Raw genomic sequence first — 15377 nt, 5'->3', positions numbered from 1 at the left:
CAACTTAATTTTTTACATATTTAAATTATGGATATGCTGAGATGCAAATGCAAGTTCTTTTATATGTTATAGTTTAAATTAAGTCACAGCAATAGTGCCCATACCAAACATTTATTAATTGTACAGAAAATTTATAAGGTATTTTATTTCATTGTATCATTTGATGGTAATGGTGGACCATCTGATGGTAAATAGTCACCACCGCTTAAAGGTTGGCATTGTGGTACCATCCCTTACATCGCCAATGCACAACCAACATAAGGAACAAGCTGTTATGTCCCTTTGAGCCTGTGTGACCCTGGCTCGCTCTCCCTTCAAACCGGAATACAACAATGCTAAGCCTTCTGCTTGGTAGTGAAATAAATGTGGGTGGTACTTACCCAGTAGTGTTTGCTCAAAGTCACAAGGTAGTATAAACCAATATATTGCAATAACAAATTGTATGTAAGTTTTGTGAGAGGAATGGCAAGTATATTTGCAATTTTTTATCATTTTTCATTTTTGCAAATAAACTGTTCAATGGTACATACTTAAGCCAAATGTCACCTCTGTACCCTTTGATCCGTGTCTAAATTAAATACCTACAATAAATTAATTAAAAAAAAAAAAATGTCAATATAAAAATTCATAACAAAGAAACAGAAATGAGAGATAAATAGACAACAAGTAAAAAAACATAACCCTAAAACTGTTTTCACACAGGAAATTGAACCCTATTACAGAAAACTTTTAGTCGGTTTTCCTGTACGCACCCCGCGCCCGCCACGCCTTCAGTAAGTTGTAAGAGAAATACAGCTGGAAGAAGTGCACTTGCGACGCGAGAAGTACGAAAGCATACCACAGCAGTCCGTAGGGGTAACCCTGGAAAATAAAATTGTACTATTAGCACTGAGTTATTGAGCAAATCGCATCAAATACTTAAAACTAAGGTTTGTTTATCTTTTTTCCTACTTCCATTGGAATAGGCTATAAGTATAAATGACACCGTGTAATTCATATTGCAAGCGGATATTGGACAGCCGTTAACACGGCGTCCAGCTTGGTAATCTTTCTCGTGTACGTCGACGTCATAAAGTGGATTCTCTAATCACCATTTATTAATTAAGAAATACAGTGAGTTCGTTTTTTTGAATCAGTCCATTTACTTAGAATCGTTACAACCGTTCTTTCCATGGCAACCACTAATGTCCTGGGAAATGTTATTTCCTTGGCAACTACAAATCGAACACATACCACACTCAAACGTTATTTCAAGATGGAATAACGCTTGACGCTACTCCAACCCCTATAAAGTTGCACAACGACATATATGTAATATTGAAATGGATTCTAAGGGACTATTAATACCCATAGACCAACACAACATAGCCAACCTTGGGATCTAAGATGTTATCTCTCTCTTGTCTTTGTCTCTAAGATGTTATCTCTCTCTTGTCTTTGTCTCTAAGATGTTATCTCTCTCTTGTCTTTGTCTCTAAGATGTTATCTCTCTCTTGTCTTTGTCTCTAAGATGTGTCTCTGATTGCACTGGCATCACAACGTATGCAATATTTGACAATAGATTAAATGAGGATCGACTAAAAAACCAAACGAGTTTCTATTTTTCGGGCAAATGAGCTACTTGAATAGCCACCTCTACCTAGTGGCCTGGATACTGAAAGTTGACAATGTTACATTCCCATGCCTCGGAAAACACGTAAAATCGTTGATCCTGCCCGTCAAATCTGTCTAGTCAGAGCTGGATTCAGAGGTCTAGAGACCTTATTATCTTAATTTTTTTCAGAGCCAATGTCTATAATTAGCGATTGTGACCCCTCACCATCAGATCATCTATTTGTATGTTCACCTACCAATTTAAAAAAAATAAATGGGAACCAACCTGCCACATTTGTATTTCATCATCGTCCTCATCTTCATCTAATGTTAGATACTGGTACACATCCCCACAGTAGTATATCACACAATACAACAACGGCCCCAGTCCTATAGCCATAATACCATATATGTACCGACGGAGGTTCTTCACATTGTTTCGTTTGATTGCTGACAGTCCCAGAAATGAGAGAAGCAGAGATAGACACCAGATATACTCCCACCAAAGTGGCTGAAAATGACATTATTTTATGAGCAAATGATAAAATTACAATATATGTAAAATACATAATGATTGTTTAAACACACACATAATTGTTATTCAATAACCATTTGTTGACAAATATGTAGCATACTGTCAGTCCTGACTTAATCTTGATGAAAAAGGTTTTTTATTTACTTCTCAATCAAAGCAACACCTACCCGATACAATTGAAACCGTTCAGGGATCCACTCAAATACCCAAAAAAATCATTGAAATTGTTCCAACGGTTTAGGAGTTCAGTTACAGTGTATGTATAATATATATAGAGTATTTATATATAAATTCTCTAAGTTTCTCTCACAAGTTTTATATAAACATCGCAAACATTTGAAGTCTCAAGTACCAGTACTGAATAACATGTAAACAAAACAAATAACTGCACCTGAAGGATATACTGACTTTGAAACTGCTTGTTATAAGTTTATATAATGATCATCACAGATTCTTTACATAGTGTAAATAACTATGTATAATGAGAGTGACTTATTCACTGTTAAATCTATACCAATATTATAAAAGCAAAAGTAACCCGTGTCTGTTACCTCTTCAAGCTTTAACAGCTGTACCAATTAAGATTAAATTTGGCATAGAGATAGTATGAATACTGGGGAAAGGATCCTTTTTTAATTCAAGCCTCGAGGTTGACAAGTAAGGTGTGCGGTTTGTGTGCTATAGGTAAACTTTAATAAATTTTGCACTGGTAATGCCACAGGTTCAGCTAGTAAGTAAATAGCATCCATATCGAGTTCATGTTTAAAAAAATATTTTAATAAAAATATTACTAGCATGGTTTTACTTAAAATATAATTCTATGAATGTGTTTGTGATACTTTATTACTTATTTAAAATTTTTATTAATAAAAGTAAAGTGAAATACACAATTACTTGTGGTATCTGTAGCTCTTCTATTTCGAGTATGAATATATCCAGCTTGTCCAGAATATCTGCTGAGAGTTTTGCCATCATCGTCAGGAACAGTAAGTGGTGAAAAAACACACAGTACTTGAGACGAGATTTGTTTAGTGCACTGAAAAATAAAATTATTCAATTAAATATAAATACTATTAGGGATTATTAGAGGGACAGCATAATGAGGCCATTTTAAGGTAAGTTATTATCTATGGCTTTAAACATGAGAACTTTATGGAAATAGTAAGACAATATTGATATTAGCTCACCTATGATGGCTTAATAAGTTTATAAAATTGTTCATTTAAGAAGAAAGATATAGTTGAATAGTTTTTTAAATTATTGAACATAATTTTATAAATTTATGATTTTTGTGTCTGGGTAAATACTGTTTTGTAAAAGTTTTATGTTCTTATAAGGTTATCACACTTGCCGATTGAATTAGTCGTTTTTATGGATTTTTAACTAACAAATAGGAAAATAATACGAACTTTCATAATATATAATTCGAATGAATGGCGCCAAACCGTCCACGACCAAGCTTTTGTCTAAAAATAATTTGACGGCTATTGACGAAATGTCGCGTGTCACATTTACTCTGAACATAGAGTTAGCCAGCGCCCAACACACGTAAAAATAATCCCAAAGCTCACCTTATTTGATACTGAGCCGCTATTTTTTCCCTGTGCTCGTAATCAGCTCCATTCGTACCTGTCACCATAATACCGCCTCTAGAAGCCATTTTTTAAATTAACTTCACTTATTAAGTAATATAAATAACTCCCTAGAAGTACTACAATTAGTACTAGGCCGTATATACAGATGTATCTGTTTATATTTAATTATTTTCAATCAATCCATCACAATTTCACATCTGCCAAACGAAATTGAGCTGGCGAACTGACATGCCAAAAATGCCAACGTCTCAAGGTTGACATGTGTACGTTTAGAAATCAGGCGTATTATAATTAATAACATTTTCAGTACATACATCATTCTTGCGAGTAAATTTGATAAAACATAAAATCAAACACTTATGTTCTCGTAACATATAATAAGTCGAAGAACTATAATCTAGAAATTAAATTGTTAATGTTGCCGTTAGAAATTGTCCCCGCACATCTTACGTTTTATTATATTATATTATAGCTTATTATGTTTAGATAACTTTCTGTTAATATAATAAGTTATAACTCTTTGCTTTGACATTGTTGTTATTTTATACATATTTATTAAATAAATATTCCTAAAACTAGATACCTATTACATAACTTCGATTAGAAATAATGATGTCTTTAATCATGGCTTGAAAATTTAAAACTTATATCTCTATAGTAATGATTCATGATTAAATTTATTTTTTAAATTTTGTTTTGCTTTTAATCTCGGCGGCGATTACTTAATGCCTATAAATGCCTATAAATGCCTATAAACAATATCCCGTTTAATAGTCTCGTATCTCTTAATTAAATTTGATCCGTCTTGATACTTAAAACTTCCATGTATATAATACGGCTAAATTGGCATATGAAATGAAAGATCGATAACGATTTTAATTGTTTCGACGTTGTTTTATAAACACGAGGCTTATTGATTAAAACGCAGCCGTTATTTTGATTCAGTCGGACCTCTTTGCGCGTTTATATAAGGCTTGCTAGTTCTTTGTCTTTCATTCATACATTATTTTTACGAGAAACATGAAGCTATTAGTGATTGTTGCGATGTTCGCGTTTGTGGCGCTACAGGTAAAGGAGCCTTTAATATTTGTTTCAATTATTAGTTTTGCTCGTTTGCCATCTATAATATAAGAAAAAAAAAATACTAATGTGATAAATTTGTGCATTCGTATCTAATAAAATGTTTATGTATTTGATAAAATGCAAGTAATTATAACTCTTTGAGTGTTAGACAGATTCATCAAAATTTAATTATGTACTTAATAATGACTCAAGAGTTAATAAATGGTCTAAAAGTGTTTACCAAGTTTCTGGCTGGATCTTCTGTGGTTAATCTTTATTTCGAATTGGTTGCAGATTTCATTTTAATTATCTAGGTAACTTTAGATAATTATGATTTAAAACTGCTTGTATCATTAAACATCGGTTGAAAACTGTTACATAGGTACCTAGCCGTAGAGCAATGCGGTTTTATAATCTCCAAAACTTCTCATATGAAGACCATTGATAAAAAAGATTTTTTTTATATATTTATTAGGTTTTTTATATATCAATGATGATGACCTTTTTTCAACAGTGGAACAAATACAACAGGCCATTTTTTTTAAATTATAATATTAACCCATGTTCAATCTCTAGTTCACCTGTTCAGCCCCAGTTCCGGATGAAGAGAAGAAAGAAGCCGAGGTTGTACCAGCAGCGGTCGCTGTTGAAGCCTCATCGCATGCCGTACCAGAGGTAATAATGAAATTGTATAAATATCACTATTTAGTTCTTAGTCTGGTCTAGTCACACTATATACTGATCATTACAGAATAATGATCAGTTTATAGTGTGAATGAACATGTGAATCTTGTAAAAAATATTATAGTGAAGCATTTCTTGCGTAAGTGATGTCCAGAATCAGTAGCAAGTTAACGCATTATCTAAAAATAGGCGGTTAATTCCACTACCATATCCGATTAGGGAGAAATAATTCTGTGAGCAGCATAGGCGTCATAAATTTCTACTTCAAGTGTGATAGTTATGCTATTTCTAAACTCCGTATCAAAACAAAATTCAAAATAGCTAGATATTTCTGATAAACTCGCACCAATTGAGTTTTACAATAAGAATTAAATAAAAAAAAGTAAGGTACTGGCACTCCACACTCGAATCGACTCCGTTAGCTACTGTGTAGAATACATGCTATCTGTGTGTTACATATATTTTTTTGCTTGGCTTTTGATTAAAAATCTTGTTGTACCGGTTACAGTAATCTCAAAGAGTAGATTAAATATAAGTCTGTGTTATCATCGATGCCTCAAAGTGTACAATATAATTCAATTAATTGCGCAACATTCGGTACAATAAAGATTTTTAATTGAATCGTTATTAAAACATGACATGAACTGCGAGGATAATTGTAGTCTGTAATTGATTTGATATAGTTCGCGGAATATTAATATGATCAACTAAGTTTTCTCGTTATATATGAGTGAGAAATTCTAACCTTATAACCAAATCTGTGAAGGACAAACATCATATATAGGACACTAAAATAAAGTAATTTAAGATTACTTTGGACAAATATGGAGTTCACGCGATCGATGAACGGCTAAATCGAAGGCGATTTGAGTAATTTGAACAGACTTCGTTCAAATTGAAGCAACTTTTTTGTTGATAACCAATGATCATCTTAGATCGAATTGTGAAGCCATATAATTGAGAAATTTTATTAGTAAATCATGTGGTGCATGACAGCCGAGGAGCCGAGATTGCCCAGTGGTTAGAACGCGTGCATCTTAACCAATGATTGCGGGTTCAAACACCACTGAATTTTCATATGTTTAATTTGTATTTATAAATCATTTTGTGCTCGGCGGTGTAGGAAAACATCGTGAGGAAACCTGCATGTGTCTAATTTCAACGAAATTCTGCCGCATTGGAGCAGCGTGGTGGAATTTGCTCCAAACCTTCTCCTCAAAATGAGAGGCCTTAGCCCAGCAGTGGGAAATTTACAGGCTGTTAATGTTGTAATGTTGTGGTGCATGACTTAACGTGCTGATCTTACGTTGAATCATCATCATTTTATATAGGTTTTCTAACAATTTAAAAACAATGGCTCTCAATCTTTTTAAAGTAAGGGAATAAAGCCCTGTATGATATTGTGTGGTATAAATAATAATAAGAACACAATTCTTATGGGCATTTTGTCGAAGATAACTTCTCTTTTAAAATGTTTTATTTTTATGATACGATCCGATTATTTTTTTCTTAATATTAATTTAAATAGTTTTATTGTTTCGCAAATCAAGAACTTAGAACCACCTGTGTAACCTGTATAACCTGTGTTAGATAAGTTTAATACATAATATATACCCAATAAATATGTGTTTATGATTTAGGCAAAGTCCGACCAGTCTGAAGCAGTCGCTAAACTTACTGAGCCAGTAGCTTCGTCGGCAAACGCAGATGAAAAGAAGGCGTAAATACCGTATCACGTATCAAGAGTACATATGTTTAATAAAATAATATAATACATATTATGATTTACTTTATGTAATATTTCTAATAATAAAGCCTTACTATCCTACTTACTGTGGTCGTTTATTGAATGCACGTTGTTTTATGTTTTTTTTTATAGTAGTTTTTTTAGTAAGGACATAGTTGCAAAAACATCGTGAGAAAAATTAGTCATCTTAAATCAAAATTTTCTTTATCTGAAAAGACGTTTTATTAGCCCTTTAGAATCCGTCATTCAGCCAGTCAGGTTTATATGTAAAGCTACCATCGATTCGGAATTTAGAATCTAAAGTCTTCTCTTCTTAGAAAAAAAACGACCGTAGGTATGTTTCCTTTACCTGCAACCTAGTGTATAAGATCCAAATTCAAGACTACATATTGAAGGTAAGAGGATTCTTTAGACAACAGTTAGACATTTATGGGTAGTCACTATAAAAATTAAGTAAATGAAATGTGAAACTACTTCTAAATACACACGCCTTGGCACTTTCTATATTATGACCCCTTAAAGGACAAAAATGAACCAAGAGAATATTAGCAGAGGGCATACACAATATGACAAGTTGTATGACAAGACGGGTTTTATGAGGAAACAAATATGTACCTATGTACCTCCTGTATTTTTTTTATGTCCCAGGACATACTGCTGCTTATGTCCACCAAATTTCAGAACAAATAGCCAATTAAGTAACATTTTTAGTTTAGATATATAGGTATTACGCAGTCGTTACCTTATTATATAGGAAAATTTAACACAATATATCGTTAAAACATTTATTGGAGTATTTAGTAACGGTAATAAAATTCTGAACTACATATGATTCCATAATAACTAAACAGGTAGTCAATTTTTTCAGTAAAAATATGATCCTATTTTTTTTCGTTAGTGCTTTACATATTCATTTTTATCGTTACACATCATATATTAAGTCTACTATTCCGTTCAGTATCTAGAACCCCTTTTTTAATTATAAAACATGAATATTTAGTAAATCTAGCTACCCAAGCCTAAATTAACTACCTGATTATGAAAGAAAATTCATAATATCTGTCGCATTACACATTATGGTATAATCAGTCAGTGGTAAAAAAGAGTATATCTCGCACACTAGCCGGTGTGGGCAGTTCAAGTGATCCCAGAGTTACGGCTCCAGCGCTGCCCGCACGGAACCGGGACGTGCTCTCTGACACTACCCCTGGTCCTTGAATATACAACGTCACCTAGAGATAAAATAAATCTTCTTATAAAAACAAAAATATTGAGTGTAGAAATATGAAAATCAGGACACAGGTTTATTTAATATTTTTATTTATAATGTAAGCTTCCACTCCACTCAAAAGGGATATTTAAAAAATCAACTACGAGGGATATGGGTATTGGGCTATCTTTACGTGAATTTTACCCGTACAGAGTCGGGACAAGCAGCTGTTTCTATATATAGTATAGTAACGGATTAACAGGCTGACTAAGCCAGTGTAAATACAGAAATATGACATAGTGCTTTAGTAAAAATAATTGGATGGTATTTTTGATGCATTATTTCTTAGAATCCTAAACTCTCTGGGCAGTGATGCAACTGATTTAACATAACCTACTTGCTGAGGACTATGATGACTAGGCTCTCCAGATAGCGGCATAGACCTCGGCTCCCGTGATGATTCCTTCCTTCTTCTCTTGTTGTTACGACGAGTGTCTTGCCGTTTTCTAATACCACCTATATGGACAACATCTGAAAGATTGATATATTTTTTATTTGCACTGGAATATTAAGTAACACAATACTAAGGGAACCTTCGGCTTATTTTTGGATAATAAATGCGGAAATCGAGATGGAATCATTCTGTCGCCTCATATTATTTAGTGTTTGAAATGTTTATTTCCGAGCCGGTGGTAGGTTTTTGACTATCAATAAGCAACTGTAAAATGTATAAAGATTTTTGACTTTGACTTGACTTTGACTTTGAGATTTATAACACTTACAATCAACCAAGATCTACGACGTATATTACGTACACAGAATTAATACCCAAACAAAACACGGCACGAAAAAGCTACGTGTGTGACCACAAAACCATTGTAATACTTGTTTACCCGTTTGACAAGACTATATACCATACCTTCATCTTCTCCGGGAGGAGGGGGCAGGGGATGCGGCGCGCGGGCTATTGGGATGCTTCTTCGTCGATTCTCTATCAGGCGAATGAGACAGTCCAAGGCGGCTTGCTTATTCTATTATAAGTTAAAACAAGATATTATAAATAGTCATTTCATATTTTACCAAAACCAAACTATCATAAAGTCCATTATCTTCGAAGTCTTTTATCTATGATATTGATTAAAATGTATTTGTCTTTAAATTAATAAACCTATAAATTGTATTAAAAAGGTTAAGATTCTATTCATAAATCATCAAAATCTACATCAGCTTTTAAAAATAAAACGTACATAATACAGTCTCAAAAGATTTTAGGATACCTTGATCTCCTCTAGCAAGGGCTCAAACGCAGCTGAATCATTGTTGTCACGTAACGCCTCCCAGCTTTTATAGAGTTTGCGATCCGACAGCCTTATTGAGTTCTCAAGTTCACGTACCTCTAATACAGATTATCTTCTCAATTTAAATTCAAGTATGTGATATGCAAAAAAAGTACTCGTGAATTACGTACGTAGATAATAACTAATATATTTTAATATACCAATGATGTCGTCCTGACCGATTATGCCACGGCGTCCAGCCAACTACGCAGGACATATTATAGTGTACAAGTGTGTGCACAGACACAGGATAACACTATTCACTGAATCACTCTCATTATCCGATGGGACGGCAAATCCGACACGACCGGAAATAGTTCAGACCTTACGTGCTTCCCGAGGCACGGGAGTGTACACAATTCCAACTTCCAAACCCCAGACTCTTACTAAGAATTTTTCGGTAGAAAAATCCAATCTTTTAATCGGCTTGATATACGGTTTGCCACTCGAATTGTCAATATACCAATATAAAGTTCGGAAAGCACGTACTGCCGTTGGTTATGCATTTGAAATATTTTCGGTCGGGTCAAATTTGTCGTTCCCGCAGACTCTAAGAGTGGAGGAATAGTGTGCTGTTGAGAATAGCCGCCGTGTCAAAATCAGTAAGAGCGATATAATTATTAATTTAACGTAACTTCGTACTGTAATAAACAGAAACAACGTTATAAACATTAATCAAATTTGCATAGTTTATAAAAAACATAATAACTATAAAATAACACACTGTCTTTACCAGCCTCCCTCAGCTTAGCGAGATGAGCAATCATCTGTGCGCGCTGAGAACGCAACGCGCGTCGCTGCAAGCGCGTCCGCGACGCCGAATCTCGAGCGTTGCGCACTTCACGAGCGAGCGCAACCACTTCGCGAGCTTCACACTCTAAACGACGCTCGAGTTCGCTAAGGAAACCAACAATTAACAGTGCCTTAACGATTTGCACTCCCAAAACTTAAAAAATATGTCAATCATTTTTTAAGCAATCGTTGTGTTGCTTGTTTCGGAAAAATTATATAAAATAATCTAGTAATGTTACTTACTAAAATGACTGCTAAGTCAATAGACTTACTGTTAAATGAAATTTGTATATTAGTTGGTTTACATGAAAAAAGCACTACCAACCTTGGATACTCGTCGGTGACTTTAGCATACGATTGTATGTTTCTAATAACTTCAACCAAATGGTGAAGCTGGTTGCAAAATTCAGGCAATTGTTCTGGAGTCAAATACTGGCCGCCATACCTTGAAGTATTATTCGTGTTAAATACATATATGTATGTATAATTACGTTAATAAAATTATGTCGCTGTTTTTGTATTTTTTAACGAGTAAAGAAATTGTATTTTAAATTTTCACGAATTTCACTAGTGTGTTCATGCGAGCGTCTGAAAAAAGGCAACTATGTCTTATATACTATATATATATATATATATATATATATACTAATATCTAGAGATATCTTTGTCTAGCAGTGTGGCGTTTACACGCTGTTATCATTGCATGCTGTCCAAGTAACAATACTATTAATATGGAGGTTGTAGTGGGGATATTACGGTTATAGCATAGCACTGTTGCTATCAAATATTTGTTGCGGATTGATAAATGTTGCAGTCGATAAACCAGTATTATGGAGTATTATGCTACTGCATTCCACCAACCCGCATTGGAGCAACGTGGTAGAATATGCTCCAAACCTTCTCCTCAAAGGGAGAGGAGCTTGGGAAATCTACAGGCTGTTAATGTACTGCATAGGTCCATAATACTGATTCATAGTTTTTTTGATTTAATTTGATATCGATCCGCAACAAATATTTGACAGCAACAGTTGCTGTGCTAGAACCTTAATAGCCCCACAGATAAATTAACAAACCTGAGGTCAATATTGGCGGCAAACTGTGCATCGTCAATGGTACCGCTGGATACGTCGGCTTGTTGTGCAGTATCATTGTCTTCATTGCTCCCACAACCTATACTTTCACTCATGCTATAAAATCGAAAAATATTGTTTTAAATACTAATTACAAGTATTTATTTAATACAAGAATTATTTAATTAATTTTTAAATTTCTCATAATATTAAAGTATTTGTTGTGAGCTAAACAAAAATTCGGAGCATTGGTATGGAATGCAAAATAATTTAATTACTAGATAAATAAATGATACCCAAAAATATTAATTACCCAGTTGATGTAAATGAGAAGTTTTTATCGAGAGTCGAGTATCGATGCTCGCCGCGTAGTTTACCGAGCAACCTTCCCAACAGGCGCGACTGCCGGCCGGAACTTCCGCTGTCCATACTTGAGCTAATCGAAGGATTCATAATATATTACAATATTATTAACTAATTTAAATTAAATACTGTCTTTTGTACAGCTGTACCTACTAGTTAAGTAGACGTTTTATAGATCTGGGTACCACCATCTTGTATTCCATTCCATCGCTAAACAGTAATACTTGGTTGCTATGTTCCGGTTTGGAAGGACTCATAGTTCCCAAGGTTTTAGGCGCATTAATATATATATAGGTAATATTTTTAGTGCGAATGTCTATGGCCTGAATTGACCACTTACCCATCAGGTAAAGGTTTTTTCCGACTAGCTAAGTTGAAATTCGCGAATTTTCTGGACTCTAATATGCATGTATTATGCATATAAATTCTTCCTTTATTGATAATAGCCGCATTGAAATCCGTTACGTAGTTTAAAAGGCGTGAAGCTACTTTATTTACTATATAGAAATGTTAATTGTATGTTTTCTTCAATTTTATTAATGTAGATTACGGATTGTACATGAAGTTCATAAAATTTGATGAACACTTATCGGAATTAATTTAAACGTCTTTCAAATACTTACCTACTTATATATTGAAGATGATTTCGAAAATTTATTTTAGATTTAGAACCATTTTATTGAATTTATTTTAATTATTTCGTATGTGCATTATTGGTTATGGTGGTTTAGACATTAACGCAATGATTCCATTCTCTATGGTTTAAGCTGTCATATTTTTTATTGACCAATGTCTATGGATATTGGATATGCCCAAAGAGTATACAATAATTCACGCAAGTAAAAAATTAAAGTACATAAAAACACTTTTGACAACCTCCAAGAGCTAAAAAAACAAACGGATTTTTGATAACTTCTATTAAAAACCAATAATTTCCTTTCCATGTCAAGTATTTCAATAAAACAACACATACATTTTTATTGCATTTTAATTCATATAAAAATACAATTATCATTATTAATATATATAATCGCATTTGCCAGCGAGGCATACAAAACCTATATTTAATAATAAAAAACGCTACGGCGACATTGCTACTAATCATTTTTAAGTACAACTTGAGGCACATGTCAGTCTGAGTCCAACACAGTATAAAAATGCCACATAACTTAATTTTTAAGCCAAATAAAGACGTATTCCTTTTAGCAACATAAACATATTCGATCAAATCGTTTTAGTGCCAACATAATAAGGCTACTCTTTCAATAAAGAGTATTCAATAGCACAATACAATCACATCAATAAAACAACCATTCATATTTCAAGTGTCAAGGCTCTGTGGCTGAAGCCAAGCCAAGCTCCCCCTGACATCGTCACTACTAAAAGGAACATATCAAATGTCATGAATATTATGCCAAAATTTCAACCACACAAATGACACGATCAAATCTCCAAAGCCTATCTAGTGAAATTCTAAAATCTACCAATTTGTGACCATAGATTCTAAGTCTATATATATTTGGCTAGCAAGAGTTGCCACTTTGACACAAAAGCCAAACCGTGAGAGAGAGTACCAGGTATGTTAAAAAATATAATTCTCCATTTAAAAAAATGCGTAAATAATCCGATATACTGAAGAAATACATTGAGTAAATAAAATACCTTTGCGAGGGATTAAAACAAGTACCATCTTTGACTGGATCGAGCGAACCCAGCTAAGAGTCTAAGCGAGGGACCAGTTCGCAACATTCATCTACATTAATATGTGTACAGATAAATACATCTATACCTATAATTTACAGACTAATTTAATTCAAAGAGATATGAACGTTTTTTTTTTAAATTACAAAATAAGACTTATGCTTAAATAATTTAATATCTGCCTCATATTGTGATTCATTTCTAAAATAAATCAATTCCAAAGACTAGATTATCTGTAAAAATATTAATCTCTATTTGTTTGCATAGGTTGACATATAATTCGGACTCATTACAAATACACAGTTTAATCTATAAAAAGATAAATAATTAAATCATTGAGAGATAATAACTTAATAAGTTTTTTTATATATATAGAATGTCAGGCAAAAGTATTCAGGAGATATGCCAATCTTTCTGTATACATATTAATGCATAGCCAATAATCAATCAACCCTAAATAAAATCCTGGTCCCAAAGATTCTTAACAATAGGCAGGAGCTGGTTTTACCAGAGTCCAGAGGAAAAACCACCGGGAGGCACACGGACGCGCTTAGGTGCCTCGTTCCTGGGTTCCGTGGGTGTGACCGCTTTGGGGCTCATAGATTTGGGCTCAGGGGGTGTTGTAGGTGTGGGGGCAGCATTAGGTGTTGGGGCAGCATTAGGTGTTGGGGCAGCATTAGGTGTCGAGGCAGCTTGTGGTATGGGGGCTTCTTGTGCTGGCTCTGGGACTGGGGCGGGAGGCGCTGGAGCTTCGTGGGGTTCGCTCGCTTGACCGTTTTGGCTAGGGGTTACTGCACCGTTTGTTGGCTTCGCTGGCTCATCTCCATAACCTGAAATTCACGATAAAAAAATGTTTGAAAAATGAATACTTAATTCTGTAAACTTTTGTTGTTATAACAAGGAGGTTTGCGACACTATGCTTTACGAACCATTTTAGACCTCACAACATTTACATTTTCAATGGAGGCTTCGTGATTCTATTTCATTTCATGCAAAGGTTAAACGGAGCTTTGGCATACTTTAAGAGAGGCCTATGGCCCACGATAACTTGCATGTTATTACAATATTATCCCATAAAACCTTATAGTCATTTACGCAATAAAGTAACTGCATATGATTGCAACTACATTAGCGGAAAACATACAATTGGACATTGCGCACATGTAATATTATATTTTTCATGTTTTATTTACTTTTTAATATTTTTAGTACAATATACAGTGCCTTTCAGATAAAAGTTTTTACTAGTGTAATGTAAAATATTACCTTGGATTAGACTAGCTGCGGTGGCAGGAGCGGGACGGCGGCCTCGGGTGGGTTCGGGCTCCCCACCAAAGATGTCCGTGTGACCGCCACCAGGGGGGCGAAGCACTCGGCTGGACGAACGAGATCCGTCTCCGAGGCCAACGTTAAAAGATGTAGAAGTCATTTTAGATGTATTCTGAAATAGAAAATTCGTTATTATAATTGATAAAATTTAATTTTTAAAAAGTAAATTGTCCCTTAATCATGTTTTGGTCTGTAAGGCAAATAACATAAACTTATATGTCGTGATAAATAAAGCATCACGATATTTTCCTTCATCTTCACCGCAACGGTTAAATTATAAACACAAATAAAACCTCATACAGCGATATTTTCTCGGATGTGAAATCGCCAGCTTAGAAAATCCACGCTTGCAAAAGGCT

General features: G+C 34.1%; 3 protein-coding genes across 4 annotated transcripts; all 3 read right to left on the bottom strand.

Moving 5' to 3' along the window:
• Positions 1 to 496: 496 nt before the first annotated feature.
• On the bottom strand, positions 497 to 3963 carry LOC113391443 (protein jagunal). The gene is made up of 4 exons (XM_026627405.2): positions 3700 to 3963; positions 3023 to 3164; positions 1880 to 2104; positions 497 to 861 (listed from the first exon to the last, which is right to left on the bottom strand). Exons 1-4 carry the CDS (start codon positions 3786 to 3788, stop codon positions 730 to 732), a joined length of 588 nt encoding a protein of 195 aa, XP_026483190.1. The 5' UTR covers positions 3789 to 3963; the 3' UTR covers positions 497 to 729.
• A 4311-nt stretch (positions 3964 to 8274) lies between these two features.
• Positions 8275 to 12060, bottom strand: LOC113391445 (uncharacterized). Its single transcript, XM_026627407.2, has 8 exons — positions 11939 to 12060; positions 11629 to 11742; positions 10881 to 11000; positions 10497 to 10660; positions 9704 to 9822; positions 9346 to 9457; positions 8824 to 8957; positions 8275 to 8448 (listed from the first exon to the last, which is right to left on the bottom strand). The coding sequence occupies exons 1-8, from the start codon at positions 12052 to 12054 to the stop codon at positions 8302 to 8304; spliced, it is 1026 nt and encodes a 341-aa protein (XP_026483192.2). The 5' UTR covers positions 12055 to 12060; the 3' UTR covers positions 8275 to 8301.
• An 898-nt stretch (positions 12061 to 12958) lies between these two features.
• LOC113391437 (WAS/WASL-interacting protein family member 3) lies at positions 12959 to 15131 on the bottom strand. Of its 2 annotated transcripts, XM_064217969.1 has the most exons (3): positions 14956 to 15131; positions 14352 to 14519; positions 12959 to 14315 (listed from the first exon to the last, which is right to left on the bottom strand). In XM_064217969.1, the coding sequence occupies exons 1-3, from the start codon at positions 15116 to 15118 to the stop codon at positions 14194 to 14196; spliced, it is 453 nt and encodes a 150-aa protein (XP_064074039.1). In that variant the 5' UTR covers positions 15119 to 15131; the 3' UTR covers positions 12959 to 14193. The 2 variants fall into 2 exon arrangements, with proteins under 2 accessions (XP_064074039.1, XP_026483185.2); XM_026627400.2 differs by having other exon boundaries at positions 12959 to 14519.
• Positions 15132 to 15377: the final 246 nt, after the last annotated feature.

The sequence above is a fragment of the Vanessa tameamea genome, chromosome 20 (assembly GCF_037043105.1).
Source record: "Vanessa tameamea isolate UH-Manoa-2023 chromosome 20, ilVanTame1 primary haplotype, whole genome shotgun sequence".
In the NCBI taxonomy this organism is placed as follows: domain Eukaryota; kingdom Metazoa; phylum Arthropoda; class Insecta; order Lepidoptera; family Nymphalidae; genus Vanessa; species Vanessa tameamea.
The sequence above is the reverse complement of the archived record's forward strand: the minus strand, read 5'-3'. Positions and strand labels throughout refer to the sequence as shown.